This window comes from Aquila chrysaetos (genome assembly GCF_900496995.4).
Source record: "Aquila chrysaetos chrysaetos chromosome W unlocalized genomic scaffold, bAquChr1.4 W_unloc_1, whole genome shotgun sequence".
NCBI classification, from domain to species: domain Eukaryota; kingdom Metazoa; phylum Chordata; class Aves; order Accipitriformes; family Accipitridae; genus Aquila; species Aquila chrysaetos.
The window spans coordinates 1,900,843-1,917,141 of NW_024470321.1; the positions used below are offsets into that span (position 1 = coordinate 1,900,843).

The window sequence follows — 16,299 nt, forward strand, 5'->3', positions numbered from 1 at the left end:
CTTTGTTGGTCTGTGATTGTTTGAATACACAAGGTTGTCATTTGAAACTGAAGCTGAAACCCTCCAGGTTTTGGGTTTGTTTTTTACCTTGCTTCCTCAGCAACTGGATAGTGGTTGGATTGAGACTCAGGGCATACTATTTGCTAAGGGATTTCAAGGCTCAGTTCAGGTTTTGATTCTTTGAATGGTGCAGCCACCGCCCTGTTTAGTTTAGGGTTTATCAGACAACCCAGGGCTAAGCTGGCTACACAGCTCCCTGTGAGTGAGTCGTCTCTGCAGAGAGACAGGGCCTCAAGGCAACCCAAGGCTGGGTCACTTTTGTAACCCCCCATGAGTTGCCTGTGTGCACTAGACATGGTGAAACTCATTTGTGAACTATGAGCCGGACAATCCACACAACACGTAATCAACAATCTTGCCTCTTACCGCATTTCACTTCCCCAGCCTGGTCGGCCACTTTATCAGGAGGTATATTGTTACCGAAAAGCTCGGAATGAAGAACTTATCAACACCAATTTAGTGTAGATAAGCAGACACTTCTTTATTGACGGCCGGGTGCGCGGGCGAGTCCTCTCACGAACCACGCACACCTGTCACCAAAACAATACACCTTATATTAAGACTTATTGATGCATATTCATTAGATTTCCAAGAAAAGTTATACATATTCATTAGACTTCCGGGAAATCATTAGCATATGTAAATGTCCTTTACGCAGGCGCAGTGAAGGTCTCTGGTGGTCCTCAGGAGTCCTCTGGTGGTCTTTCATAGTCTTCCTCACTCGTCCGCTTCTTGACCTCTCAGGTGTCTCCAAGCAGCAAACTGGTGTCCATAACGGTTTCCTTAGTTTTCAAAACAAACACTACAAGACTACCAATCTTTGTCAAAACTTCTGTGGTTAAATGATTTTGAACAATACTTATGGTTACACATTATACATTTTCTAAGCTCCTAAGTTCCTAAGGCTACATTTCAAACTTAACACTCCCATACTTATGCTTCACAATTTTCTACTTTTTAGTCAAACCAAACTCTTTTATAATCAGATTTTAATTTCTTTACCTTGTTATCTAAGTTCTAAATGTTCCTACTAGATGATTTTAGCCAATTTCTCCGGTCTTGGTACGGGGCTATACAGGGGATTTCACAGCAGGTACTGGTTGGTGGTTAAATGTATAAAATACAACATACATATGATTTTGCTAAAATATTAAAATTAAATATGATTAATTCTAACTAATAATAAATCAATGACAAATCAGTAACAATATGATCTTCTCTTCCAACTTGGGCAAAGGATTTACTTTGCTGTCTCAAAATGAACAGGCTGTCATCTCATTCTGAGGTTTTTTGCAACCTGCATATTTGTATTCTTACATTCAAATTTTGTGTGGTGGCTTTCTTACACATTCTGTCAGTGAATAAAAAGGAAAATATATTCGCATCTTGCAAACTGCATTTTTGCATAACCCTCGTGACTCTTATATTTTTCTAATGGTTGGTTGAGATTGCTGTTGGCTTGAGAGCTTTTTGTTGTCTGTGGTTCCTGAAGTATTTATTAAGGTCCTGGTGACAACTATGACCCATCTTCACCTTTGGTTTGGTTTGTTTTTTTGGTGGTGGTGGTTGTTTTTTTGTGGCATGGTGTGGGGTTTTTTTTGAAATAGCAATTAGACCTATCTAATCTAATGGGTAATCTGGATGATTTGTCATTTCAGGGGGTTCTTGGCTTGAAGCTACTACCTGGCAAGTATTAACTCTGTAGTCTCCTGCATTTTGGAACCCAGCATCTGTGGGTTAAATAGATTCCTTGGAAATTCAAAATAAAGTTAGAAGTGGTGTCAAAATCAAAAAAGATAAGTTAGGCTGATTTGGTTAAATGATATAGAGAAGCAAATGATGGAATTTGAACTGTTCAGTACACAAAAATTATATGAGCTTTCAAACAAACCACAAGCAGAAACCATCCATATGAAAGGGGGGAAAAAAAAAAGAAAAAAAAAAGAAAAGAGCTTGTAGATGATGTAGTTAAAGTCAGTCATTCGACATTGAAAACTTAGAGGTTTTTCCTATTAAACAGAGGAATGATAGAGTGTATGAATGCTTCTTACAGGAAATTATTATGGCCTATAAAATTTGAATACTTAATGAAGCCATAATTAGAAAACCATTACTATCTGGGTATGTTCTTGCAAAAATAGTTAGTGTATTGGAAAATAATAAAACTAAGGAAAATATAATTTTATCTAATTTACGTTTCATTATCATCACATTTTTCTTACGAATACTAGCCTATGCATAATGAAGAATACTTGCTTCCCAGCACAAACAGAAGGATACCATGGTCTTTGTTTTTCAAAACTGTAACAGAAAAAAGGGATTTAATTCATATCACTGTCTCCTATCACAGTTCCTTGTGAAACTGAACTGAATGTGAGGAGGAGTAACTTCAGAGTCATACCTGTATGAGAGTAAGCAGATTCAGGCCATAAGGGCAAATTTTCAGCTCCACTGAAATCAGTGACAGCATTTTACTTGAGTTTAGTGGAACTGGGTTTCTTCTTAAACATCCATTTTTATCTAAGGATGTATGACTTTATTGGGGTTTTTTTCCTATTAGTATTGTATATTAAAAAAAAATTAGAAGACCAATACTTCCTGTGTATTGCACAGACTTCCTTGTGTTGAGTTCTAAACTACGTTTTAAAGGAATTTGGGCAAATTTGGGTTTTCTCACTAAATAAGCCTGAGCCCTGTCTGCTTTCTTCGAGGAATAATTTTGCAGAAACTTCAATATGGCTCTGTCCTAAATGCAGAAATAAGTTCATTTCCTTAAATATGTAAAAGGCAGGAAATGTTCAGTAAAAAAATCTTTCTCTCTGTATCTGTGTTGTCTTATAGCTTTGTGACATACAAAACCTAATTCTATTCCAGCACATTTTATATAAGAATGCTGATTTGATTACCTCTCCCTCTCCAAACAGCAAATGGGAAATGAGTGAGAGCTTTATGTGCATATCGAGGTTGCTCAAACTCTGCCATTCTGAGAGATCAATGCATATGAACGTCTGAGTTCAAAATTAAGAGCTTAATCCCACAAACTGCTCCACACCCAGTACCTTTAAAAATCAGAAGAATTCCATATGGTCACAGCAGTCTACATGCAGAGAGTTTTCTGGATTTGTTCCAAATTTTAAGCTTTGTTGTTTTGTCTATGGATTTGGCTTACGGATAGACTTTAACTCTGTTAGCACTGAAAGGTATATATCTCATGATCAGACCCCTATGTGATAACCCATTTGAAAACAGTCCTTATATGTTATTTTTAACAGAAATGTCTGGTGGCCTGAAATTAGTAAATATTTGGGTTAAAAATTAAAGCATAAAGATGGTATCTTTTAATCTTTGTTTTCACTCACCATTCAAAATAATGGTAATTATTCTGAAACATACTGCAAGAAAATTGGTATAAATCCTCTAAAATCAAAGGCATTGTAAGAGTGTTCTCATATCACTAGCCATATCATAGGGTTGCATATTCAAAATATGAAAGTGTAATTAAGGAATTGACTGCTGTGTGACCACTGCTGCTATTATTAGCTATGCTGCAGAAAACATTTTAATTCCATTTTCAGCTCCAGATACTTACATGTTAACTACACAAAAACTCATTGAGCTTCTGTATTTGAAGGATCATATCTAAAATGATGAAAATTCTCCTTTAAAGACATTATTTAGCTTTTGGCAAAAATATTTTTTTCATTTTAATTTGTTACAGTGTACTCTTAAGACACATATAATCACTAGAAGATAATGAGAAGGAAACTATAATGGCAGTTCATAAGAATTTTTAAAAATAATTTTTGGTGTAATAATTGAGAGTTATAGTTTTTAATTGGTATTAAAGTTTAAATAGCAGGAGTTACAATTAATATTGTTTAGTTGATAAGTATGAGACCGTAAGAGGATTCCAATATGTTCAAAAAGTGTTTTGAATCAGCAGCAGTCTATAGACATGCTGCTATAACTTCGTAACATCATGGTAGACTGCTTTATGGAGCCAGTGGTTACAAAGATCCACTTTAACCTTTTTTTTTTTTTTTTTTTTAACTCGCAGGTGTTCCACTGGCCTGAGGCCAGCAGCTGTGAGTGTACTGCAGCTTGCAGTTTACACCAGAGTGTAGAAAATGCTGACACCAGCTGGCTGCACATAATTAAGCTGATTGCGGTCTGACAACTTGAACTATGATACAGATATGTGATAAATATACAAAATATCTTACAAATTTGATTCTCTGACATATTTTATCTACTTTTTTTTCTCCTTAACAGATATGATATCTGCACTTATAAAAACAAGCCTTGTGGAACACTGGGTAAGTTTATGAAGAGAAATTTCAGCTTGTATTTGCTGTTTGTTTCCTTGCTTTATACTTGGCTATTAATTTATTGGCTGATTAGATCTTTTTAAGTTTATGCTTTCAAAATTTTGCAGTTTTATAAACATGAATAATAAAGGGTAACCTAGATGGTTTTATGCTTTGATAGATTGCTAGAAGTTTAACTTGAGCTGCTGATGGGCCTTTATTCTCTGGCAGCTGTAATGCTGATAAAACCTAGCAGATCACTCAAACTTACCAAGCAATAATTAGAGGACTTACTTACTGTTTATTTCTATTTAACCTGTCTCCACGATCAATTTAAAAAAATACAAATAAAAGACCTTAGGAAAGTTTAAACAAAAAAACAACAACAACAAAAACACCCACCAAACCCACCAAAAAACAGAAACCCCCCAAAACCATCCTACTAAAGAAACAGGCTTTGAGATTTACACTGTTGGTCTGTTGTACACAAGGAGTACAGCTTCAGACTGTTACTTTCACAGACTTAGAGAAAAATAGCACAGTGATATAAATTACAGTAATATTGAACTCCTTAAAACAGTACTTTGACAATGGAGAAACACAAGCAACCTTGAGTGCAGGATGGAGAACTACCATTCTCTCCATACCTAAATTTGTCACCAAAAGTTTTTTACTATACTATAGTTGTTACCTTTAGTAGTGCTTTAACATATGAAAGAAATATTATTCAACGAGTGTGTGTGTATATATATATTTTCAATTTGGATCCTTTCATATAAGCCTCTTTCTCAGAATGAATTACAGATATAATTCTCATTCAGTTAGTTCAGGTTATTAATGCTTTTCTCATAATCAGAGCTCATAATTTTATTTGCTTTGTCTTTTCCTGTATTACTGTATGCTTTGCTAGCCTTAACTCATGTTGATTTTTCTACAAGTCTTGCTCAAGTCAGCATGATGCTTGTGGCACAGGGAAGTAGTTTACATGGGGAAAGGTATCAGAATTTTGCCTGCTGTAAATATAAACAATATCCACAGCATGTTTTAGTAAAAGGCAAATGATGATGAATTTCTAAATGTAATTGATTTTCTTTTGACATTTATGTGGAAAAGACAAAGCTGAAGAGACTGTCTATATTGATGTCATATAATTGTCTTTGCAATTGTAGTCTTAAAAGAAGAAAGTTTTAAATGGTATACATTCACTGATGAACTATTTGATATTTACATGTGATGTTTTAACACAGATCATTAGTGTACTATTTCTTACTGTATCAGACTTTGGCATAAAGGCAAATACTGCTTCACTTGAATCCAGCATAACAGGGGATGGACTTTGGCAAATGCTTGTTTTTTAAAAAAACAACAAAACAACCCCCCCCCCACCCCCCCCAAAATCAAAACAAAAACACACACACACACATGATATCAGTTCCAACTCACTGTTATGGGACCCTTGGGAACAGAACCATGACACTTTATTTGCATTATAGGCATTGAATGGGAGAAGAGACAAGGCCCTGTGGCCCTCTTTTGCAAGGCATTTAATATGCTTAAGTCCCACTGACCTCCAGTAACTAAAGTTAAGCATATATTTAAGGTGTCTGTGAACAAAAGTCTCAGGTCTCAAAAGGTCAGAAGAAACTTGAATCATTGGTGTTCTAGGAAGAAACAGAAGTAAAGGTTTTACTGTGGCATAGATGTCTCTCTCCTATTCCAGTGTCCTAAAATAGGGAATCTTGCATGGAAACTCTTGGAAAAGATAGACCTCAGATGTCATTGCAGCACCTTTGTGGCTCCAGTGAAGAACTCCTTCTTTTTTAAATCTGAGCCATAGACTGGGTTCTGGACTTGATCTCTGCCACTTTCTGCAAGCGTGGTATGGAATTATAAATCATTAATCTGGTCCTGTAAGTCACTGAAGCAAGTGCTCAGTTATAAGTGCTGAAGATAGAGATGACTTCATCACTCAAATGTGGTGAACTTTGCAGGGGAACATGACAGTTGTTATGCAAGTACTGCCATGTTTTCAGAATGTCCTACTCAATTAGAATAGCATAGTTTAGGCAGGTGAACTGCAATTATTGTATTTTCTACAGGTTGCACGCTGCAAACAATTTACAGATTTTTTTCTTAATGGATAGTTGTTTTTCTTCTGATGTTTCATCCTGTCCTCAGTAGGCGTGTCTACACCAGTGATTTGATTCAGAGCAGTAGTACTGTTTTGATGCAAATTCTACAGACACAAGTTGTCACCTTTTGCCCCTATCAGTTTGGTTATCGGAGTAGTTTTGGTATGTGCAAACTAGATTTGTTTTGGAGAAAAGTCAGAACACATACTCCCCAAATGCTCTAAAGGTCTAAATCATTACGTGGGCTGTATTCTCATGATATCCTGTAATATTTTTTCCTTTTGAAAGCTTTGAACCACATATGTAGTGAATATGTTCGGCCTACAGGATTAAACTAATCCAAAGTAGAATGTCCAACCCACATACAAAGATATGTGAGGAGCCTCAATATCAGTGCTTCACTCTGCTGACCAACTCCTGTGGCTCCAAATTACTTGCTAATGTGGACACAGCCAGGAAGCACTTGTCATCTTATTACTTGCTTCTGTTAGTCCAAACAGAATAATTTGAAGTAGCACTTTTTCCAGTCATTGTTTTGTTATAGTGTAGTTAACTGAGCAGGTAATTTCCTTAAAGAAAGGATTACTGCTTTTTTTTTAGATAAGAAACCCTAGGGAGGAATACATTAAATAAATCTGTTTAGAGCTTTCTCTAGTGGCAGAAATTATGTCTGCAGTATGTTGTGTGATACTCTGTTGCTGAAGAATGTATAAGATAAGGAAGAGCTTTCTCTCTCTAAAGAAAGTTTTTAAAAGCACTTGTAATACAGTAAGGTTTTAATTCCAGAAGATGATGGGTGATAAATGGAAAAGACTTCAATGGTTAAATGAATGCTTGTTATTAACATGTCTCCTCTCTCTTCATTGATGCATTCAGTTTTGCTTTTATAATTTTTTTAAATGTACCATGTGGGGCTTTTCGTAGCCAAAAAAGTTGCTTGTATGTTTTTATGAACCCACTAAACTTAAACATTTGTTTAGAAAAATAATGTGGATACATTTTGCTTTCTTCAGGCTCAAGAATGTTAAAATAGGAATGCTTTCTTGAATTCCCTCTCCTGGCTCAAGTTACTAGGTGGTCCCAAGTTACCAGAAGTAAAATTTATAAATCCAACCCTTAGTCTAGACATTTTCCAGCACTGACTGCAGTTCAAAAAATACTAATGTCTAGCTGGCAAAGTGAAATTCCCCCCAGTGATTTTTGCAAATGACTAGAAAGTTAACCTCTTGCCAACTGCTCCTTCTGTGCATAGAGGCTATTAAAAAGAATCCAGGCATTTATAAGGAGGGCTTTTAAGACTGAAACACCTTGGCATGACCTTTGTGTCTCCTTCTGTTTATTCAGGCTTGGCCTCTGTGGCTGGAATGTGTGAGCCTGAAAGGAGCTGCAGCATTAATGAAGACATTGGCCTAGGTTCAGCTTTTACCATTGCACATGAGATTGGTCACAAGTGAGTGAGTTTAAAAAAAAATGTTTTAATGTATCTCCTTTTTAATATTAGTTTAATAATAGGTATTATTTTTCCTGCATGGCTGTACCATCTCTATTCTGGTGCTCCATGTTTCTGTATATAGTATGAGTGGCAGTATTTAGTATATATTTCCAAGGGCTTTAACTTTAGTACTGAAGACTCATTGTTTACCCTTTGATTTCAGATTCCAGTTTAATCTGCTTTTGAGATTTGGCTCACAACCTTCCTACTCTGTTTCATATTTTGAAATATTTAGCTCTGAAAATTTTCTCCCCCCCCCCCCCTTTGTCTACCTTTCTTTATGAAACAAAAGCAGTTAAAAGGTAATTTTTTTTTGCTTTTTGTTATTTTGTCTTACATATAATTCAAACTATTTTCATTAAAACATTGATTCTGTTGTCAATATTCATACACTTTTAGTCATCTTTCACTCAAGCATGAAATATATAAAACAGTCATAGCATCACTTGTTACATTTTAAGCACCAGCATATCATTTTAAAGAGCATGATGTTATGAGACTGATAAAATCCGAGTAGAGTTTGGTCTGGAAATATTTCAGATCTTCCTTCAAAAGACAGCATTGCTAGTACGTTGTGATGACTCTAAAAATTCTAGGCACCTTCTATTATCAAGAAGTTTCCTTCTGTGTTTACGTGGGTTGACCAACACTGAGTTATGGATGACATGTTTTTCCAATCATTAGCTGATGCAACTGCTAAAAGTTCCAATGCAGACTGAAATGGAAGCTATCAATCTGCTGATCAAAAGCAGGAGTTGGAAGTAAACACTTATTTCCAGCCCACCTATCATGCGAGATAATCACTGGGCAAGTATGATCTCATTTATATTATGTATAAAAAAACACTGTAGTTGTACTGAAGTAGATGAATTTTAGAATCCAAAAGCAATTGTATAAGATCTGAACAAAAATAATTTAAAACACATGTAATACTCCTCATCTTCATTTCCTTCCTTCTTTTCCTTCACTTGCATGAGTTGAAAAAGATAGGGTAAAGGAAAATATATTTCCCCTGTTGAGGAAGGAGCTCCTCCAAATCACTCCGACGTGATTTTCATAGTTCTGAAATTCTTGTTAATAACATCTCTTATAGTAATAGGTGACCTTGCTGCGAATTTAATTCACATGTTTAACACAGAAAACTATCTTTAATACCACATCTTCATTCTAATCCATATGTCATGCAGCTACATATTTTATGCAGGTTATTCCACAGATACATGAAAATAATTTAAATATATGCAGCTATTTTATCATGCAAAGCTGGCATGATGACAACAATTGATTTGAAGAGCTTAGAATTTGGTTAGAATCTGAGAAGAACAATGTAGCGATAACATATATCCTGTGATCGCAGGATTATTTTTTTCTTTAACCATCTGTGTTTTCTACATTCCGTATCTTTTGGCTTCTTATATGTAAAGTCTTTTAAAATTCTGAAATCTCAGCTGTTTGAGGCTTTCACCTCGTCCTGTAGCTGGCATGACATGTCAAATGCTTGTTTGTAAAGAAAGTAGAAATCATATTCATTAGATTTTATCCGATGCACAGTGATTAAAGAAAGTTGCACTGCAGGCACGGTGTTAAATGAACATACCATGTAGATAAAGCTGAAGGAAGAAGAAGGAAGGGGGGGACGTTCGGAGTTATGGCGTTTGGCTTCCCAAGTAACTGTTACACATGATGGAGCCCTGCTTTCCTGGAGATGGCTGAACACCTGCCTGCTGATGGGAAGTAGTGAATGAATTCCTTGTTTTGCTTTGCTTGCGTGTGCGGCTTTTGCTTATCTATTAAACTGTCCTTATCTCAACTCATGAGTTTTCTCACTTTTACTCTTCCGATTTTCTCCCCCATCCCACCAGAGGGGGAGTGAGCGAGTGGCTGTGTGGTGCTTAGTTGCCGGCTGGGGTTAAACCACGACGATACCTTCAGTAAAAGCTGAGAAGAATATGTGGGCAAAAAATCTTCAAGGTTTATAATGTTTTGTGCTATCCACACATCACCCCCCATTCACCCATAAAGTGACTGAATGCCTCTGACTAAATCAAGCAAGTTATTACTTTCTCTTGACTTCCTGCTTCCTTGAGTGGGTATTATTAATGAATGTACTACAAGATACTTGCATATGTGAGTAAAATAATAGTTTCAAGCAGCATTGTAAACATTTTTTCTTTGGTTGTGCCACAAAGATTCCTTTTCTCTTCAGACATACATGGGAAATAGGAAATTGGCTTCATTATCAAATGAAAAATAGAAGCATTTAAGGAACATGTCTACACTGAACATATAACATACACTAACAAACCACTCAGAATGGGAGGATTGCATTTTTAGAGATCATATTTTTATTAATTATATAGTTGCTGTGGAATACTGTTTTTGTTAAAAAATGTTGAACTGAGGAGTAAAATTTTCTTGTGATTAAAAGAGAACGGTAATGATAATACATATATTCTAATAGATTCTTCACAATTTCTCCAAAATTTAATTTCTAAGATTCTCTGATGGAAAGTATGGCTCAACTTGTTATTAGTTTCTAGTAGTTCATTAATTTTTAAAATGATGAGAAGTCATTAGATCATTCAATCTGACTTTCTGTATATCATAGTGTATTAAATTTAACTCATTTAACTTTGTATTGATCCAAGTAACTTCCATTTGGTTGAAAAATATTATCCAGAAAAGCACTTAGTCTTGAAGACTTAAAGAGAGTGAGAGAGTGAGTGTGATTATTATGGTCAGTCATACTTTCTGTTTAATATTTATCAGTTTTTATTATAGTTTTGGTATTTGCATAACCCAGTTTTGGTGCAGATAAGCTGTGTGCAGCTGAGACTCATAAACAGCTGTTTTTCTTGAAGACAACCATACCCTGTGATTAACTCTGTGATTCTTTCTTGAGGGCCTAAAGAATGGTGTTAGACTAAGAGTTTTATAGTTGTTTCTCCCTATGCATGGTTCTGAGAACAGCCTTGTATTACTCTTAGTACTTCTGTGAATCAGATAGATAAAATTCCGAGTGGGCCCTTTAACCTTCAGAATAGTGTCTCTAGGAATTTGATTTATGATACTTGACTTTCAGGATGCTGAAGAAATGCTTAAGATTTCTGGTGAGCAAAAATCACAATCAGTGATTTCTCATGGCAGGAGTGACAATTGAATGCATATCCCCTGCGTTGTCAAGCAAAGTTTGACTTTTTTCTTCTTAGTGAAGAAGGGAACTATTTTCAGGCTTGAATGTGGTCTTATGCTCAGACAATTTGTGAGATTTAAGATCCAGTCCCATTTTCTGTTTCCCTACCAGCTGAGTTAGGTGGCTTTCCGCTCTATGGTTTTTTTTATTTGGATACTTACTGAACTGCCTAGCTTGCCCCATGCACACGGTACAGGACAGTTAGTTGAATTGATAAGGAATTCAAGGTTCCATTGAAAGGGGTATATCCCTAGAATAAAGGCATTGTGCCATTCATTGTTGCAGTCCTGTGGAGTTAGCTGAGATCTGGAAACTGAATAACAAAGTGAAAAAGAACAAGTAAGATAAAAGGGGGATGGGAACTGAAATGTCAAAACTCAAGGACAGTGGACTAGACTTAGAACAGAGAGCTGCCTATAAAACTTGGAGTAAGAAAAGAATTTACTGATGACAGACAGCTATTGAGGGTCATATGGAGGGAGCAGGGAGAAAAGGCTGGTAGCTAAAGTAATTTCTGAAAAGTCAGAATTGTTTTAACTTATAGAAGATGTAATGAATTGAAATTCAGAGGAGTTTGGCAGTCATATCTTGATGAAAAAAAGGTGTAAGGAATAGTAATAAAATAGATTATAGTCTAATGGAGTAAATTGGCTTCAAGATGAAGAAGAAAAATAATTTCCTAGCATGTATTTAGTTCTGAATCAATTCATACCACTAAAATGTGCCTGCAATTCTAGCACTTTTTTAAAGTCTTTTTTAAGTCTATATGCAAAGTAGAAAAATAGCATAAATACCCCTCCTTCCCATATAAGAAAGTTAGTCTTCAGCGCTGGAGTAGAAATTTCTAATCTAGGAAAATGTTATCCTAGGGGAACTTTCAGAAGCTGGTTGTCTTTTCCTCATTCTTCAGTTATCAGTGAACTTCATGTTTGATCGGTCAAACCTCAGCTGCATTATAGGACCTGATTTTGAGTGAGATGTTTTCTAGAAGAAACTCATCTCCGAGGAATATATGGATTGTACAACTAGAAGGCAGATGCTCCAATCTGAGGTAATGGGGACACATATACCAAACTTCAAAATATGAAGCACAACTAGGATGAATTGTACTAACACCACTTCCCATCGGATCTCCAGTTGATGGTGTCATCATTGTTTTATATGTGATGATGATGTCTTCCATCTTCATCTTCAACTATAGCAGGGCTTACAGACTGTCTCAAATCTACAGTGTATGAACACCTGAACGCCAGGCAGAACAGGTTAGTTAAAACTTGTCCCTGCTAGATGCCTAGGATCATCTGAGAATGATGACTTACATTTTTAGGGACAGTTTAAGTAACTTTCTTTTAGTAAATTGACTGGACAAGCCACATAAGACTATAGATATATATTTTCTCTTCTTTTTTCTTAAAGGAACATTGTTTTATGTCTGCCTTTGTAATATTGCAGGTATAAAAGCATGTAACTTCTATTAAAAAAAAAATCTTCATTGGGATTTTAATAATGTATTGTGCATTATAAAATGAAATGTCATAAACAGACTAGAAAAACAATTCTGGTATCTGTGATATGTTTATATTTAAAATATGGAAAAGGTTTGTGTCCATGTAAAATATTATTTGAAGTTTAGAATTTACAATACTAAAATAAGTTGCCTAACATTAAAGCATTCTTATCACGGAAAAGTAATGCAATAATACTTCACAGTTTTTAACAAAAGTGTAAGAATAAATGGGGGTGAAGAGGAACGTTATAGAAACCTTCAGGGTGTCATGAATTTTCAAAGGAAACCCGAGCTCAGAAGTTTGCTTTCTGGTTAGAGCCAATACTTTCCACTTTGACCTACAGTGTAGAGACCTGATGCATTCATACTCTGGCTTTGTGTAGCACACAAACCTTTCTTAATGTTACTCTTGTGGCATGAAAGCAGAATAACTATGGAAGTGTAAACCAAGAGGAGGAGTTTGTGCTCTAGTTTTTCTAATATTCCCATAGAAGTCTGTCATTTCCCAATAAGAAAGTTCAGGTTTCTGAATAGACTGCATTTTTTTTAGTAAATTAGAATTTGCTGTGTTTTTTAAGAGCTTCATATGTTACTTAATACTAACTTATGCTAATATATAAAAATTGTATTTGATGGGGTGTTTGATCATCAGTCATAACTCAGAGAAGAATGATGCTTAGGAATTAAATGGGGAAAAAAGTTATCATAAAAGTATGCTGAAATTATGTTTAATTTCATGTCAGTTATGCTTGTTATAAAGCTACCATTATTGAATTAGTTTGTTTCCGAAGTTTTCAGGGCAGTAATATGTTTCACCAAAGTCAAAGTTTTAAATTCTGCATTACTTCAGAATAAAGGATTAGGGATGCTCCAAACTATATAATAATCTCTAAATGCAGGAAATCAGCAGTTAAGGTTAAAATCCACATTAAGACATCGAAATAGAAAGTAAAGTAACTTGATCCCTCCCTTGAGGAGAATAATGCAATATGAGGTAGTTTCAATAAATGCTATCAATGTTTGTGATCCTAAATTAAAATAAATGGATTTTTCAAGACCATACTTTTTTTATTCTTTTTTTCTTTTATTTGTAATGTCATTTAAGGGTGAGTTGCAATTTGTGTGCTGTTACGAAGCTATAACCAATACTTTTATAACATTGGCTAGAAATATATGGAGGTCTTCCATGTATCATAGAATCATTTAGGTTGGAAAAGACCTTCAAGATCATCAAGTCCAACCATTAACCATGCCCACTAAACCATGTTCTGGAGTACCTTGTCTACACGCTTTTTGAACACCTCCAGGGATGGTGACTCAACCACTTCCCTGGGCAGCCTGTTCCAATGCCTGACAACCCTCTCAGTAAAGAAATTTTTCCTAATATCCAACCTAAACCTCCCTTGCTGCAACTTGAGGCCATTTCCTCCTGTCCTATCACCAGCCACCTGACAGAAGAGACCAACACCCACCTCACTACAACCCCCCTTCAGGTAGTTGTAGAGAGCAATAAGGTCTCCCCTCAGCCTCCTCTTCTCCAGACTAAACAGCCCCAGCTCCCTCAGTTGCTCCTCATAAGACTTGTGCTCCAGGCCCCTCACCAGCTTCGTTGCCCTTCTCTGGACACGTTCCAGCACCTCAATGTCTTTCCTGTAGTGAGGGGCCCAAAACTGAACACAGTACTCAAGGTGCAGCCTCACCAGTGCCGAGTACAGGGGAACAATCACTTTCCTGCTCCTGCTGGCCACACTATTTCTGGTACAGGCCAGGATGCCATTGGCCTTCTTGGCCACCTGGGCACACTGCTGGCTCATATTCAGCCAGCTGTCAACCAGCACCCCCAGGTCTTTCTCTGCCGGGCAGCTTTCCAGCCGCTCTTCCCCAAGCCTGTAGCGCTGCATGGGGTTGCCGTGACCCAAGTGCAGGACCCGGCACTTGGCCTTGTTGAACTTTATACAATTGGCCTTGGCCCATCGATCCAGCCTGTCCAGATCCCTCTGTAGAGCCTTCCTACCCTCGAGCAGATCGACCCTGCCTCCCAACTTGGTGTCATCCGCAAACTTACTGAGGGTGCACTCAATCCCCTCATCCAAGTCATTGATAAAGATATTAAACAGAACAGGGCCCAACACCGAGCCCTGGGGAACACCGCTTGTGACCCGCCGCCAATGTAGAGAGGGAGGGGAGAACTTTCTCTCATGACATGATATGGGGATACAGTGTAAAAAAAAAAAAAAAGTGCTGACCTTCTATTGCTATAAAAACATGAAGATTGTATCTTCTCCAAAAATTTACCATAACATCATATCAATTCATAAATATTACACTGATAGTAGGCATGAGAATAATTAAGAACATTACCATGTATGTCCACACAGAAATTGTGCTTTGAGTTACATGTAGTTCATAGCTCTGGTATTGTAGGAGAAAAAAAATTCTTTTATTCTTTAATAGCGTATTTTGTGCAAATTCACGCTCTTTTTGTTGAACAAAATAATGCTGAAACATGCGAGTTTTCCTTCTCTTCCCTCCTTGTACACGTTCAAATGTCACTAAGAAAAGGCAATTTAAAGCTATAGTAACATTTACAGATACAGTGAAGCTGTCTCAAATTTTCTTATTTTTTCAATGTAGTCTGTAAGGAGACATTCTAAGCTCTGTGAAATACATATATAGATTTAAATGACTTTTTTTAATCATTTTGGGAATAAGTACAACACTAAAAAAATACAAAGTTTATGAAAAAGTTGATATATCTTATCTAAGCAAATAAACTGGCAGTTTTTACAAGCAAATTATAATTCATGCCCTTTAGGTCTTATATCTAGTACAAGAATACTGGTTCAAGCATGCCTTCCATCTTCTACTCTGTGTAGCAGAGGTTCACTGTTAGATATTTTTAAAGTATTCTTCACTGGTGCACTTTATGACCCTTCTCTGCCCTTTGCTGCATTCTCCATGTATGTTGTGAGAGCAGTGTGTCTAACTAACATGCTGAGGCACTGGAGGAAGTTGTAGCAATGTACCTTGGTCAAGATACTTAGCTTGAAGATGACCCATTTCACTCTTAGTATGTATGTTTATTTTGTCTTTTCTAGTGCAAATAATTAGTATAATAAAACTTCTTCAGGTTAAAGTTTCTTTTCTCTCTTAGAAAGAAATGTATATTTTTTCCCAAAGAGTTAAATGTAGCTATGTAGCTGTAAATGAGCCTCTGATAATGGACAAGAAGATCAAGTGGTTGATTTTACAGTATTTCTCTTGCTTGTGTTCCTGTAACTTTGTTGCCTCGCCTGACTCAAGATTCTCAGTCTCTGGTATGCTTCTTTCTTCCTTATGCTGTTAAACAAGTGGCAGAGCAAAGTAAGAGCCCGTGCTTTCAAAGAATTAGTCCAAATTCTCCATATAACTCATGAATCTGTATGTGACTAAAAAAATGAACATACACTGTTGTATTTAGAGAAAAAAAAAATTAGTGTCCTCTGCAGTTCTGAACATTCCAAACCCCAAGAAAGCTAGGAAATGGTTTGATATGCAGATCATTAGTACTACGGTTGGAAAGTGGAGCTAATTGATTGTTAACAAGTGAGGAAAAAACAGTTCACTTG

At 36.3% G+C, this 16,299-nt stretch overlaps 1 protein-coding gene across 13 annotated transcripts in view; it reads left to right on the top strand.

Annotated features, from left to right (window-relative positions):
• LOC121232867 (A disintegrin and metalloproteinase with thrombospondin motifs 6-like) overlaps positions 1–16,299 on the top strand; it is a 185,216-nt gene that overhangs the window by 68,225 nt on the left and 100,692 nt on the right. For all 13 annotated transcript variants that reach the window (XM_041121341.1, XM_041121348.1, XM_041121343.1 and 10 more), the window contains 2 exons: positions 4,333–4,376; positions 7,844–7,949. In XM_041121341.1, coding sequence (XP_040977275.1) covers positions 4,333–4,376; positions 7,844–7,949 — 150 coding nt within the window. The remainder of the gene's footprint in view (positions 1–4,332; positions 4,377–7,843; positions 7,950–16,299) is intronic.